Source organism: Trichosurus vulpecula, chromosome 3, assembly GCF_011100635.1.
Source record: "Trichosurus vulpecula isolate mTriVul1 chromosome 3, mTriVul1.pri, whole genome shotgun sequence".
NCBI classification, from domain to species: Eukaryota; Metazoa; Chordata; class Mammalia; order Diprotodontia; family Phalangeridae; genus Trichosurus; species Trichosurus vulpecula.
The window spans coordinates 435,315,292-435,331,578 of NC_050575.1; the positions used below are offsets into that span (position 1 = coordinate 435,315,292).

General features: G+C 39.5%; 1 protein-coding gene across 1 annotated transcript; it reads right to left on the reverse strand.

Moving 5' to 3' along the window:
* Positions 1–1,755: 1,755 nt before the first annotated feature.
* On the reverse strand, positions 1,756–15,892 carry LOC118844803 (zinc-alpha-2-glycoprotein-like). The gene is made up of 6 exons (XM_036752793.1): positions 15,793–15,892; positions 13,246–13,506; positions 12,549–12,815; positions 11,164–11,442; positions 10,920–11,036; positions 1,756–1,841 (listed from the first exon to the last, which is right to left on the reverse strand). Exons 1-6 carry the CDS (start codon positions 15,875–15,877, stop codon positions 1,777–1,779), a joined length of 1,074 nt encoding a protein of 357 aa, XP_036608688.1. The 5' UTR covers positions 15,878–15,892; the 3' UTR covers positions 1,756–1,776.
* Between the last annotated feature and the right edge of the window lie 395 nt (positions 15,893–16,287).

Consider the following 16,287-nt stretch of genomic DNA (forward strand, 5'->3'; position numbering starts at 1 on the left):
TTTAGCATACTTGGACAAATCAATTAACTTTTCATTGACCCAAGTCAACTCTCCAAGACCAAATTGCCAAGCAAGTGCTGACATACATTAGTAGAGGGAGTTACTGATATTAATGAAATCATGAGTTCGGTCTCTATCCCTCTATATATGTCAGTAAATGTTGTCTTTACTAATGTGGAATCCTAGAAATGGAACTAAACAAACAGAAAATATTAATGTTTAATAAAAATGTAGGCAAGTGAAAACTAGGGAAAAGATTTCTGAGTTTATTATTGTTGTTGGGTGAAAACAAGGTGAAACATAAATTTTGATCTTTGCCACATAAACTCCAAAAAAATTCCATCTGGATCATTGAATTAAAAATATGAGAATTAATCTTTAACAGCTTAGAAGAAAAGAGATAGTATATTTATCTTAATTATACAAAACTGATTCTTTTTTAATTATTAGACATTAGAGCAGATTGAAAGATGGTGAGTTTATTGCATATAATTACAAACATTTTTGAAACAACCAATAATTATCAAGGTCAGATTGGAAAAATGTGCATTAAATATAAAAGATAAATGCTTAACACATAAAATATATAAGGAACATATGTGAGCATTTGAGTGCAGTGCCTAATCACCATTGTAACACTCGAAGATGGGTGAACAGTTTACAAACAAGGACCCAAAGAAACCATAGCAGACAGCATTGATTAAAACTATTCTTCAATAATTGAAGGTTTTGTGACTTGCTTTGGTGGGTGGGTACTTCACTGACACAAACCACAACTGCTCTATGAATTAATAGGTAATTTTCACCATTGTTATGGCTAAAAATTTACTTGTTCCGGTGGACGACATGGTAGTGAATTTTTATGATTTCAAGAAGGCTGATGTTGGGACAACAGACTTCTTATCCCATAAATGGAGTTTATTGAGCTTGGTAAGACCTGCCAGGGCTTGTGCTCTATTGGCAGAGCTTGGAGAATCCTAGATCACCAATACTATGATGAGGCATCAGCTGAAGACACTGGAGGAGGAAGACAACAGCACAAAAGGAAAAAATGCAAACCTAAATAAAAAAGATGGAAAGATACTTTGTATGAATTTTTCATTTAATCTTGCATATATATTTTGTTCCCCACCCAATGGAAAGTAAGATTCTTGTGGGTATGGAATTTCCTTTTTTGTATTTATTTTCTAGATACCTAGTACATAGTAGGAATGTAATAAATAACAACAATGAAAATGTTAGCTAGCACTGATAAAATACTTTAAAGTTTTCAAAGCACTTTACAAATAAGATTCTTATTTTATCCTCACAACAACCTGGGAGGCAGGTGCCATTATTACCTCCACTTCACAACGAAAGAAAATGAGGCAAAAGTGTCAGAGACTGGATTTGAACTCAATTGTTCAGAGCCTAATGCTCTGTCGATTGTGCTAAATAGGGACCTTTAAAATGCTTATTGAATTGAAGTGAATGAGGAATAAACTAATACAATGTTGTTGGCATATTATACATATGAATTTGTTATTAAATATAAATGTTTAAAATACATATTCGTGGTTGCTATTTAAAATGAAATGCATAATATTATTTCAAAATTAGATATCCGTAACCTGCTACTTTTCAAAGAATTCTGCCTTGGCTCCTGTGTGAAAGGACAAAAATCTTTCTGGTAGAGAGAGATCTGCCAAGGGCAGCATTAAGACTAATGTTCAGGGAACCCTAAAGAAGACAGTGATTGACTTGCCTGGAGTCTTGTCCTTGGTATATTCCATTTCTCTAGTGTGGTGGAGTAGTAGGAGATGCAAGGGAAGGAAAAGATCTTTCCAGCTGACTTGATGAACCTGTAAACAAAGGCCTCTAGGTTGCTCTTCCCTCATAGCCCTATGCCATCCACCATGCTAATAGGAGAAGTGGAAGAAAAAGCTATAGTTCTGAAATTTCTTACACTGACATAATATCTTATGTACTTTTTGCTTCCTAAAGGAGTTGATTTTCATTGATTTTCATTGATTTTCTCCTTTCCCATCCTACTCCATACTCTTCACCACTCTCTGTATTCCCATTGTAGTCCATACAGTCTTCCAACCAGTATAGACATTTTCTGAGGATGCACACTCTGCTGAAGCACTTGCGAAGTCATTTCATTTGACTTTCTGTCTCCAAGCAGGGCTACTCCTGGCCTCAGAACCTGAGATCCTAAAGCTGGCCTGGGCTCCTCTGGTTTAGAAACCTATTTGACTTATATGCTTTTCCTATCACTGTGGGCATTACCCAATAAATGCCCTCATAAACAATTTCCTAAACGTGTCATTTGCCCCCAAATTTCTCGTAATAATAACTATAATAACAGTGACAAGGGCAATAATAACAATAATGGAAGACAGTAGGGTAGTGACTTGTCCCAAGACCATTTATCCCTGAGCCCCACTAGAAAAGATGAGAATAACAAGACAACCACAACACCAACAACAGGACCATCAGAAGCTCTCTCTTCTTCATGGACAGACAAATGATAAATCCATATACTGAAAATACAGACCTCAAAACATCCTTGAGAACTCAACCAATAAATGGTAATAGAATGATCATAGCATGACGACAGATCAAATGATTGGCCATAATTGCCTGGAAAGAACATTGATTCATAAAAGTTTAAATAATACATATTAAGCCACATCATAGCTTTTAAGCTATATTGAATGAGAAGCTATGAAAATATAGAGACCTAGAGAAGGAGATGGAAATTATATAGAACAGGATGAGGTGTCTGTCATTCCTGTCATGTTATTTGCTATTGGAGTCATGCTAAGTATTCCCTCAGTGAACCTCCAGGGGATGAACTGACACCCTAATATCTTCATTCAACTATAAAATGTACCTATTTTAGTCACTTGTCTAATATTCCATATTGTTAATTATAAAAGAATAATATATTTTTCCTAATTGTTCCCAAAATTATTTTATATAATCTTAATTGAAAAAGTCAATAAAAATAACAATAATGATCCCTCAAGTCAAAAGGGTACTTTCTACAATGATGCAGAAGACAATCTCTCCCTGCCTTAGTAGATAGACTTTTCATGAATTGCTGAGGTCAAGGGAAATCATCACCAGGTCACTTTTATCTAAAATAGAACTCAAAGAACAGAAGCATAGAATGCCATGGGGGCCACACTTGAGGCCCTTCCAGCTGGGTTGAACCTGGCACAGCTTATATCCTTCTTTAATAACATCTAAGAATCTCCAGGTCATCTCCAGATCCCAGTGTGACATGAGGACAGGACTTCCATGGAGAAATAGTAATAGCTCACTTTATGTAGAACTTTGTGGTGACATATAAGTTTGACAAGGCTTAGTTAGTGCATCATGTCAGTCACACCACAGCTAGAGGTTTGAGCTCTAGATAGAATAGTTGATTAAGAACAAGATATACTCATCCAGAAATTGAAGATTCCATGAGTGTATGTGCTCATGGAATCTTAGAACTGGAAGGGACCATAGGGACCATCTAGTTCAGCCCTTACCTGAACTGGATTTCTCTTAACAAAATTCCTACCAAGCAGTCATGCAACTTCTTGGAGACCTCGAGGGAGGCAGAACTAATGTGCTCCTCTTTTGAACAGCTCTAATTTAGGAAGGTTTCTTTATGAGGAACCTAAATGTGCATCTCTGTAACTTTTACCCATTGCTTCTACTCCTTTCTATCTTCTGGAGACAAGAACAAATCAGATTCTCTTCTGTGTGCCATGTACATAAACAATACCAAGTCGTACTTAAGCCTTCTCTCCTCTAGGATAAACATCTCGGACTGTCCTTAGTGACACAATAATTTTCATCACTACTGTTTGAGAAGAGAAACAGAGCAGAACAAGATTTGTGTTTCTGGGCCACATCTCTAGATATGGAAATAATTGGCTGTTGGCTAAGAATGGATTACATCTAATGAGGTCTGATGAAATGCAGTTGCCTGGAGGTTGGGGGATCAGATCAAAGGGCTTTTAAGTGGAAATTAAAGTGAAAGGAGAAAAATGCCGACATCATTTCCCTAGTCTTTCAGAAATTGCAGAGTAGGCAGCCAAGATGGCGGCTGGAAAGCAGGGACTAGCATGAGCTCCCCGCCGAGTCCCTCCAAAAACCTATAAAAAATGGCTCTGAACCAATTCTAGAACTGCAGAACCCACAAAACAGCAGAGGGAAGCAGGGTTCCAGCCCAGGACAGCCTGGATGGTCTCTGGGTGAGGTCTATCCCGCACGGAGCTGGGAGCAGAGCAGAGCGGCGCCCTGCATGAGCGACGCAGACCAACCAGACCAGGAGCCTGGTGCAGCGTGCCCTAGCGCCCTGAATCTGTGAGCTGCAGCAGTTACCAGACTTCTCAACCCACAAACAACAAAGACAACAGAGAAAGTTAGTGGGAAAAGCTGCGGGAATAGAAGGAGTTCATGGTTCAGCTACTGCCCCCGGGGCAGCGGAGGTGGGGCAGCTACAGAAGTACAGCTGCAGTTGCTTCCAGCCCCAGGCCCACCTGGTGGGAGGAATTAAGTGGCGGATCAGAGCAGGAGTGCACAGCCTGCTGAAGATCTAAGCCCAGTTCGGGTTGGGGGTTCTTGGGGAAGGACGAGTGCTGGTGTGGCAGAGCTGGCACATCCCCCCAAGCTTGGAACATAGTTCTATAAACTCTACAAGCAGTCATACACCACTGAAAAACTCAAGGGTCAAGTTAGTTGGCTGGGAATTTGCCAGGCAGCGAAAACGCACCCAGATTCAGTCTCAGACTTTGGATTCTTTCTTTGGTGACAAAGAAGACCAAAACATACAGACAGAAGAAGTTAACAAAGTCAAAGAGCCTACAACAAAAGCCTCCAAGAAAAACATGAACTGGTCTCAGGCCATGGAAGAGCTCAAAAAGGATTTGGAAAAGCAAGTTAGAGAAGTAGAGGAAAAATTGGGAAGAGAAACGAGAAGGATGAGAGAAAACCATGAAAAACAAGTCAATGACTTACTAAAGGAGACCCAAAAAATACTGAAAAATACACTGAAGAAAACAACACCTTAAAAATAGACTAACTCAAATGGCAAAAGAGCTCCAAAAAACCAATGAGGAGAAGAATGCCTTGAAAGGCAGAATTACCCAAATGGAAAAGGAGGTCCAAAAGACCACTGAAGAAAATGCTACCTTAAAAATTAGACTGGAGCAAGTGGAAGCTAGTGACTTTATGAGAAATCAGGATATTGTAAAACAGAACCACAGAAATGAAAAAGTGGAAGACAATGTGAAATATCTCATAGGAAAAACCACTGACCTGGAAAATAGATCCAGGAGAGATAATTTAAAAATTATTGGACTACCTGAAAGCCATGATCAAAAAAAGAGCCTAGCTATCATCTTTCAAGAAATTATCAAGGAGAACTGCCCTGATATTCTAGAGCCACGGGGCAAAATAGAAATTGAAAGAATCCATCAGTCATCTCCTCAAATGGATCCTAAAAAGAAATCTCCTAGGAATATTGTCACCAAACTCCAGAGCTCCCAGATCAAGGAGAAAATATTACAAGTATCCAGAAAGAAAGAATTTGAATATTGTGGAAACATAATCAGAATAACTCAAGATCTGGCAGCTTCTATATTAAGAGATCGAAGAGCTTGGAATACAATATTCTGGAGGTCAATGGAGCTAGGATTAAAACCAAGAATCACCTACCCAGCCAAACTGAGTATCATGCTCCAAGGCAAAATATGGATTTTCAATAAAATAGAGGACTTTCAAGGTTTCTCAGTGAGAAGACCAGAGCTGAATAGAAAATTTGACTTGCAAACACAAGAATCAAGAGAAGCATGAAAAGGTAATCAGGAAAAAGAAGGAGAAAAAGAAATTGCAAGGGACTTACTAAAGTTGAACTGTTTTGTTTACATTCCTACATGGAAAGTTGATGTGTATGATTCATGAGACCTCAGTATTAGGGTAGCTGAAGGGAATATGCATATATATATATGTTTATGTATATATATATGTATAAGTGAATGTGTATATATGTATATATGTATGTGTAGATATATGTATGTGTATATATATGTATGTGTATATATGTATGTGTGTGTATATATATAATATATATATATATATATATATATATATATATATATATATATATATATAGAGAGAGAGAGAGAGAGAGAGAGAGAGAGAGAGAGAGAGCAGGCACAGGATGAGTTGAAGATGACAGGAAGATATCTAAAAGGAATATAATCAAAGTAAGGGATGAGAGAGGAATATATTGAGAGAGGGAGATAGGGAGAGATAGAATGGGGTAAATTATCTTGCATAAAAGTGGCAAGAAAAAGCAGTTCTGTAGGAAGAGAAGAGAAGGCAGGTGAGGAGAAATGAGTAAATCTTGCTCCCATTGGATTTGACCTGAGGAGGGAATACTATACACACTCAGTTGGGTATCTTACCCCACAGGAAAGAAAAAGGAAGAAGATAAAAAAGGGGGGGATGATAGAAGGGAGGGCAGATGGGGGTGGAGGTAATCAAAAACAAACACTTTGAAAAGGGGACAGGGTCAAGGGAGAAAACTCAATAAAGGGGGATAGGTTAGGAAGGAGCAAAATATAGTTAGTCTTTCACAACATGAGTATTGTGGAAGGGTTATACGTAATGATACACATGTGGCCTATGTTGAATTGCTTGACTTCCTAGGGAGGGTGGATGGGAAGGGAAGAGGGGAGAGAATTTGGAACTCAAAGTTTAAAAAACAGATCTTCAAAAACAAAAAAAAAAGTTTTTGCAGGCAACTAGAAAATAAGATACACAGGCAATGGGGCGTAGAAATTTATCTTACCCTACAAGAAAGGAAGGGAAAAGGGGATGGGAGGGGAGTGGGGTGACAGAAGGGAGGGCTGACTGGGGAACAGGGCAACCAGAATATACACCATCTTGGAGTGGGGGGGAGGGTAGAAATGGGGAGAAAATTTGTAATTCAAACTCTTGTGAAAATCAATGCTGAAAACTACATATATGAAATAACTAAAAAAATATCAAAAAAAGAAATTGCAGAGTAGCAGATATGATCTAGTAGGTAAAATTCCCAGTGTCTTATAGGAGGCAATATCCAAGAACAGAAGAAATGATAGAATCATCAGTCTTTTATGACTACATCCAAGTTTGTTAAACATCAGTTATAAACAATTAGAGATGTTAGTGTACTGGTAAATATAATTTCTCCACCTGCAGCAGTATGAGAGAAGAAGATACTTCTAACTGACATGGTAAACCTGTGGGAGAAGGTCTCTAGGTGAATCTCCTTTTATGTTTGCATGCCCAGTCTTGCTATCCATCATGCTCATGGGAAAATTAGAGACAATGGAGATAAGAGTTCTGGAATTTTTCTTGTCAGGAAAACCATATATTTACAGGGAGGTAAACTAGACTGTATCAGCATTTTAGTGTAAAGAACTTTGGGTTCTGAATAAAAAATTGTCCTAATGCTAAATCTATTATTTATTGCCTTTTTACCCTGGCAAATCACTCTTTATAACCCTTAATTTACTCAATATATAAAATGAGGATGTACTGTAATATTTCTAAAACTTCTATAAATCTTATAAATATCATGATATCACTGAGACTTAGGGGGATGTGGTTCATACCTGCGATAGAAGCTAAATCTTATTTAAAAAGATAAATGTTAAAAGAGGTGATAGCATAGCACTGCAGATCTAGAAGATGCAGTCTTGTGGTGAAATTCACAATTGGGAGCAATCTTCGGAGTATCTGGGTGGTGACTAATGGTAGAAGAGGTACAAAGAGTATCATGATGGGAGTATGCTACATATCATATAGATAGAAACAGGAATTTGATAATGTGTTTGAGAAATAGAGTGTAAACTTGGCACAGTGTCATGATATGCTACTGATGGGGAACTTTCTCAGGATAACTGTGGGGAATCTTTCTGTTAAAATCATAGCAGAAGAGAAATTCTTGTCTTACTGATAACTTTTTCTTTCTTGATATTTCAATGTACTTAATATTCAGTATACCCATAGTCCCCTACCTTGCTACAGAAAGGAGGGAAATATTTTTAATCATCTGTTCTCTCGGGCAAAGACTGGTCATATTTTTATCTTAATGGAATTCATTTTCTTACAAAAACTTTTATGTCACCAACATCTTCGTCACTGATTGCATTATCATTATCATAACCGAAGAGTAGAGTGCCATAAGACTGTGGTACTCTCTAAGTAAGAATGATTCTGGCATTTTAATCAAAAGAGCAATCACATGTTGAATAGTGATGATATGCTTCAATACTTTGAAGGAGCTGGGATCTCTTTGATGTCAGCTATTTCTCCACTGATACCTCTTACCACTCCTCCACAGACAACTTCTTTCAAAGGTCAAGGGAACCTCTTCTATATCCCTGATTCTGACCAATAAGTAAGAAGAAATAGATTGTTGAAATAAAATTAATGAGGATCTTGGGAGGCAGTGACAAAACCTTACTAGCAATCATGATAGATAAAGAAATGAAAGTGAGACCATTTCTGTTTGCATCATAGATTTTGAGACAGTGAATGTCAAATATTTGAGAGTAATGAGAGGTAGCATCCCATGGCCCACAATTCTACTCCGAAAATTTGATCAAGGGAGATTAGATGCACTCTAAGACAAACACAGTTACGATGAAGAAGAAAGGAGAGAGGCTGTTTAAAGGATAAACATGGTTGCAGAAGGTACTTATCTCCACGTTTAGCTTTTCCAAAGACATTGACAAAAGAGGGAAGAATATGGTAACTAAAATGAGTATAAAAGGCAAGTGTCAAACAAGAATGATTTTAGTATCACTAAGCTGAAGCTGAAGCTGAATGCCCAGAACAGTCATAATTTTCTCTTTTTCGAAACTCCATTTGACACAAGAGAAAGCTCAAAGAAGGAAGAGGACCACTTCTCAGCGTGAACAGAATTATGGTAAGAGAACGCAGAACTACAGCTAGGACCTAATAAGTGTGAATAAGAAATCCAGTGAAATGTCACATTACTTAAATTTGCATTGTGTATTTCTATTGGGCTGGAACAAATGGCCATTAAAAACATAATTATAGCTTTAAATGATATGAAAATGTTTATGTTGTGTCTACCAAGAAAAATATTATTAGAACATGGAGATAAGGCACAGAAATGGTTAACAAAGAGAAGAAGCCCACGTAAGACAGTAATTAGAGAGTTTCTGAGTATCCCTAATAACCTAAGTCACCAGATTGGATTAAGAACATCTCAGGTTTCAAACAAATCAAAACCCAAAACAAAACTTAATTATTGCCAAGCCATCTGTGGAAAATTATGGTGAGTGAGAGAAAGACTGCAGTACTAGAAATGGACAAACGACACAATATCTTTTTAAGGGAAGGTAATGAACTTTTCATACTATAAGCCACTGAGCTGGACTTCGATTATCAATACAATTCTATTAAACAGTACTAAGGTATACAGTTTCTATTAAACATATACTAAGGTGTACAGTCTCTCCCCCTCTGCTTTTTTTTGTTTGGGTCCAAACCCATGCTGGCATCCATGTAGGAAAATCCCAGTGAGCAATTCCCTCCATCAGTGAAGATTTGAACCCTTTAAAATTAAGTCTTAGAATGCTGCCTGGGGCTCTGAGAATGACTTGTTCAGGGTCACATAGCTAGTATGTGTCACAGGTGATGCTTCTTAACTTCAAGACAGGGTCTCTATTCACTAGGACATGAATATAAACTTGGCACACTGCCATGATATGCTACTGATGGGGGACTTCATCAGGATAACTATTGGAGATCTTTCCATTAAAATCACAGCAGATGAGAAATTCTTGCCTTACTGATAATTGCTAAAAACAAGTAATTAATACATATTTGTAGTCATGAGTTGAAAGGATGAGTGACTGATTTGTGAGTATCCAGCAAGGGCAATTTGATCACTTAGAGCCTCCATGGTTTGTGATGACTTGGATGAAGCCATAGATAGCATGTTCATCAAATATGGAGATGAATCAGAGCCAGGAAGGATAGCTAATGCTATTGGATGGCTATAAAAAAACAGTGACCCAATCAGATCTGCAAAGATCTTTAAAGGGCAGAACAACAGGCAGAATATAATAAGATGAAATTTCATAGGAGTTTTGCATGTTGTATCACTCCAATAGAAGGAAAGCTCCATCAGAGCAAGGATTATTCTTTCTTTTGTCTTTGTGTTAGAAGAGTCTAGCAGTATACTAATTGGCCCTTGACAAGTGCTTATTAGATTGGATTGCATCAGATTGGAATATAAATAACTGTTAACTCCCATAGTTGAGATAAAAATGGCAGTAAGTATAAGACATATGTATACATGCATACATACATGCGTACATACATAAATACATATAAACACAATGGGTCCTGTGGAAATCCTGTAGGGATTTTAGCAGACTGAAAGCTTAAAAGAAGTCAACAATGTGACTTGGCCTTGGTGTGACAGAAAAAAGTCCAAAGTAGTCTCGAAAATGTATTAATAATTAATTGATTATTATTATTAATAATAATAATAACTAAAATTAATAATAATTACTGATGTTTATACAGCACTTTAAGGTTTGACTGACACTTTATATGCATCATACTACTGTGAGGTAAGTGCTATTATTATCCCCCTTTTACAGATCAGCAAACAGAGGCTTGGAGAGGTTGACTCGCCCAGGATGTTATTGAAGCGTTTTTGACCAGGTATGGTTTAGACTGCATATCCTCTGTGTCCCACTTTGACCCTAAGATTCTGGGATTCTTTTTTCAGAAGATTTTCCTACAACCAGTTATTGAGGTTGCTATAATAGCAATATCTCTTGTCTCCTTGGGATCTCCCCACCCAATAACTTTCTGTCACCTCTCTCTCATCACATCCATACCTGATTTCCTCTTCTTCCATGCTATGAAGGCTCCAGCGCAGCTCAGCAGTAAGATGACAGTCAATACAATGCCCAGAGCCAGGGCCCAAGGCTTCTCCATTGTGGGCTTTTCAGGGACTATAGGGAGAAACGGCAGAATGTAAGCATGTGTACATTCAGTGGAAGATGGGGGAAGGAAATGGAAGTAGCCTCTGTCCCCTGGAATCCTGAGGATGCAATGAGAGTGCCTGGCTAAAGCACTGACCTGGATAAACAGCAGGGATCTTCAGCTCACTGTGTTCCACCACACAGGTATAACCCATCCCTGGGTCCTCTGGTGGGAGCTCTAAGGTAACTTGAAGGTAGAAGGTGTTATCCGTATTGGGCAGGATGCCACTGGAAGTCTCCTTTCCCCATACACCGAGCTTCCCATTCTTCTCCCAACGCAGTAGGATGGAATGAGGGTAGAAGCCTGTGGTTGTGCAGGAGAGAATGGTGCTGCCTTCTGGGTTGACATGGCGGGACACAGTCACCTCAGGGGGTACTGAGAGCAGAGACCAAGAAAGAAGGCCTCATGTCACTATCTCAATGAATGTTTGGTGCTTCCCTTGTCTCTACCTTCATTCATATTCCCAGGCTCCTTAATGCAGAATCCCTTATCCTGTTGGACCAATGTATCCATCAGGTCCTTGAGAGTGACACGATAGCTTATACCTCTTTGTATCACCTTGGATGCCTAAAAGAGTGCTGGGTAAACACTGGTTACATAATCAGCATTGGATGGTGTTGATGACTACATCAGCAGCATCTTTCTAAACCATCTTCCAATAGTTTGGTCTGTTATGATGGATTCTGAACAGAATCTTCTTCAACAGGTCAATCTTTCATAGGATCCATGACTTTATCAGTGGAGGTCCTTATACTAATGATGACTGCACACCCACTATGCTTGTTACACTACCCTTCATGTGTTTCTTTCACTGCCGCCCCGAACCCTAACAAAATAAAAATTAAAGATTACCTGTTGACCAAATTCCTGATGATGATGTTCTAAATCTGGCTAGATGGTCACTAAACAGCAGATAGAAAATCCATCATTCTTGGGCCTATACATAAAATTTTTCCTCTTTGGTAGGACACAGAAGAGCATGTATTCAGCTGTCATAGCCCTTGAGCTCCTTAGGGTCACTCTCATGCCTTGATGGGGCAGGAGGAGGAGGTTAACTTAAGCAAAAGAAATGAAAAGAAGAAGGAAAGAAAAAAGAAGTAAGGAAAGAGAAAGAAAGATAGGAGGAAAGGGAAGAAGGAAGGAAGAAAAAGAGAGGAGAAAGAAAGAAACAAGAAAAGGTAGAAAGGGAAAAAGAAAGGAAAGAGGACAAAAAGAGAAGAAAGGAAAGGAAGACAAGTAGGAAAAAAAGAAAAATGGAAAATGATAAAAAGAAAGAAAATATAAAATAAAGAAGAAGAAAGAAGAAAAAAGGAAAGAAACCCTCAACCTTACTTCCACTTTTTCTCATTTTCCCATTGTAAGTTGGAGTTATGTTCAGAAGCCAGGGATCCTCCCTATTTTTCTAGGGCTCCAGTTACTTCACAGGATGATGGAGCTGACCTGGACCACCTGGGAGGAGATGGGAAGAAGCGAATACTCACCGTTATCCTTTAAGTTTTTGTACCCAACGATTTTCCTCATCAGGCCAACACAATATTCATTCATGTAGCGTTTCCTTAAGTCGGTCCAGAAGGGACTCTCCAGAATATGCTGGTATTTCTTGACTTCAGGCTTTAAATTCTCCCACTGCCCATCTTCTTCATCTATTCTGTAATATTCCTCTCCATCCCAAATTAAATGGATGTGGCTCTTTATCTTTATGTCATTGTCTATTTCGCAGTCTGCAAGGAGTTGACCTGTGTGGTTTCCTGTGGAAGGACATTGGGGTGGGCTCCTCTGGGACTAGTGAAGAGAGGGAGATTAGTAACTAGGATCAACTGCAGCCCATCACTAACCAGAGGGTCTAAACAAGGGCATAGAGCCTCCATCCTCCGAATTCAGGTTTTTTGATTAAGAAAGTTGGGAAAGTAGTGAAAGTTCTGGGCCTGAACAAAGAAGGGTTTTAGAAGGATTATATATAGAAATATATGGTGACCCAGGATGTAGAAACAAATGGATGAAGCCTAAGGCTCAGGGATGGATTCTTTAAAGCCCTTTCTTCAGGTTAGAAAATAACAATGGCGTGGGACCATGGACATTCATTTCAGTGGTATGATCTACTAGGGATGGATCTATTTAACTTAGAAGAGAAATAGACAAGGTATTATGAAAAGAGGGATGGAGAATCTGACTTACTACTGTTGTGGTCAGTGCCATTCTTTGCTAGGTATTGGATGACCCAGCGGAAATGTTGCTCATGATCCACCAATAAATGACGCCTCTGGGTAATGTAATCAACTCCAAGTGCTTCAGAGATCCAGGGTATCTTGATATTAATTTTCCGTTGTGCATAATTATAGGATCCCAATTCAACATCATCCATGAAGCTAATTCCATTTATCTCCAAGAGAGAATGGATCGTGCCCACTGCAGTGAACTGACCCACATGTCTGTGGTGTACTGAATTATAGGAAAGATGGGGAGAGAACATGGTATTTCAGGTTTGGGGTTACCAGAGGAGCAGTGTTTCATCTCATCCATTCCTTTGCCCTTCCTCCACTGTGCCACTCCCCATGCCATCAGTAAAGGTAACTATACAAATGACTCCAAAATCTAAATATCCGACACATAGTGTCTCTTTTTCTCTGTCTCTGTCTCTGTCTCTCTGTTTCTCTCTCAGCATCACCAGCTAGGTGGGGCAGTGGATTGAGTGCTGAGCTTGTATCCAAGAAGAGCTGAGTTCAAATCCAGATTCAGCCACTTATACTGTGTGACCCTGGGGAAGTCACTTAAGCTGTTTCTGTTTCCTTGTCCATAAAATTAGCATAATAATGACACCTACCTCTCAGGGTTCTTGTGATGGTCAAATGAAAAATTTGTAAAGCACTTACCACACTGCCTGGCACATAGTAGGTGCTTAGTAAATGCTTATTTAAAAAAAAAATTTTTTTTCAAACATCTCCACTTAGATATCCTCAACATGTCAAAACCAGAACTCATTATCTTTCCCCCAAACCTATTCCTCTTCCTAACTTTCTATTTCTGCCAAGAACACCACTAATCCTCATCACCCAAGTTTGTAATCTCAGATTCATTCTTCAGTCATCTCTCCCCTTCTTTCCCCAATATCTGACCAATGGCCAAGTCCTGCCGATTTCACTTCCACAACTTCTTTCAAATCCATTTCTTTCTCTCCATTTACACATCCCCCACCCTACTTCTAACTCTCATCCCCTCTCACCTGGACTTTTGCAATGTCCTCCTAATTGGTTTCCCTTCTTCAGTTCTCTCACCTCTCCAATCTATCCTCTCCAGTCTTCCCATTTTCTATTGCTAAAGCTCATCACTCCCTTTCTTTAAACAGCTTCAGTGACCCCTTATTGTCTCTGGAATATAATACAGTCTTTTCCAGTTAATGGCATTGAACACTACTCATAGCCTGGTCCAGCTTACCTTTGGAGCTTTATCTCCTTGTCCTCTCCTTCATGCATTCAACATTTCTGCCAAACTTGTCCACTTGTCATTCTTCACACCCAATATCAACTGTCTGCCCAGCCTGGAATACAATCCCTCATCACCTCCAGCTTTGAGATTCTCCAACTTTCTTTAAACTACAGCTCCAGGTGCACCTCCTACAAGGTTCCCCCTAATTCCTACAGCTGCTAGTGTCCTGCCCCAATCAGAAATTAAATTGTATTTACTTAAACATGCAATGATTATGTACATCCAGTCACATGCAAGTCCTTTGGGAAAGGGGGTGCTTAGTATAATAACTAGCACATAGTAGGGAATTCATGTGAAATGGTGGAAAAGCATTGACTTTGGAATCAGAAGAACTATGTTTGAATCTCATTTCTAATTCTAATTGTGTGACTTTGGTAAAGTGACATAACTTCTCCGGGCCTCAGTTTCCAAATTTGTAAAAGGATAAGGTTGGGCTATATGCCCTTTCAGATCCTTTCTTCTTCCTTCACCCAGGCCTGATCCTAATTTGGGCCCTCTTACCTCTCACCTATAATAGCCTCCTCACTCGTCTCTCTGCCTCAAGCCTCTTCCCTCTTCCATCCATCTTCCCCTCAGCTGCCAACATGATTTTTCTAAAGCATAACTCTCACTGTATCACTCTCCTAGTCAATAAACTCCAATGTCCTTCTCTTACCTCCAGAATAAAGTTCTTAGCTTGGCCTTTAAAATCTTTCAGAGCATGAATACTTCCAGCCATTCTAGTTGAGCATCTTGCACTTTACTCCCCTCCACTCGCTCAACTCATCTCCAGCAGCTGGCTTGCTGTTCCCCGTACATGACATGTTACACTGCCTCCTCTTGCCTTTGTCTTGACTGTTCCCTGTGCCTGGAATGTTTCCCATTCTTACCTCAACCTCCATGCTTCCCTGGATTCCTTCAAGTTTCAGATAAAATGCTACATTTGCTGGAAGCCTTTGCTGGTACCCACAATGGCCAGAGCTTTCCTCTCCAAAGTAACCTTTTGCCTACTCTGCATATGTATCTTGTAGGCATCTTTTTGTTTATATGTTGTCTGCCCCATTAGAGCGTGAACTCCTTGAAGGCAGGTATCCCTAGTGATCAGAATGTTAGCTGGAGTATACAAATTGCTCAATAAATACTTGTTGACTGACTGTCTGGCTTTCCTGAGACCCCTTGAGTAGAGTTACTGAGTTTCCCCATAAGACCCAAATCTCCATGGTCTCTCCCCTCTCTTCCTGACCTCTTTCCCTCTAGACTTACCTGCCTGGATCTCTTTCAAAGCAAATACCCCCAGAATGAGAATCCAGGCTGAAGAGAACCATCTCCACCTCCTCTGACACTCCATGATTTTCAGAACGTGGCTGCCTCGCTTCCTTGTCAACCACAGCACCAAGGGGGATGCTTTAGGTCTTACGTCCTGTGTCCCAGGCACTGTGTAAATGGCAACGAGGTCTCCTATATATATCATGGCTTCCTCCCCACTCAGGCTGGGTTTGACTCTGCTGAGGCCTCGCCCTCCTCTCATCATCACCTAAGAGATCTGTTACCAGGCCAAAACTTTCCCTGCCTAGCAGATATGAGAGAGGAAGTGAGACAGAATGTGGTGAGTGCAAGGAACCTCAGAGCACAGTCACCATCAGTATTGTTTGGGAGGCCCAGAGATGGGCTGGTTCAATTCCAACCACCAAGCTGTCTTTCCTAAAAGTTTGTTGAACCTGGAAACTTTTAGGTCTGAAAGGGTCGCCATGGAGACTA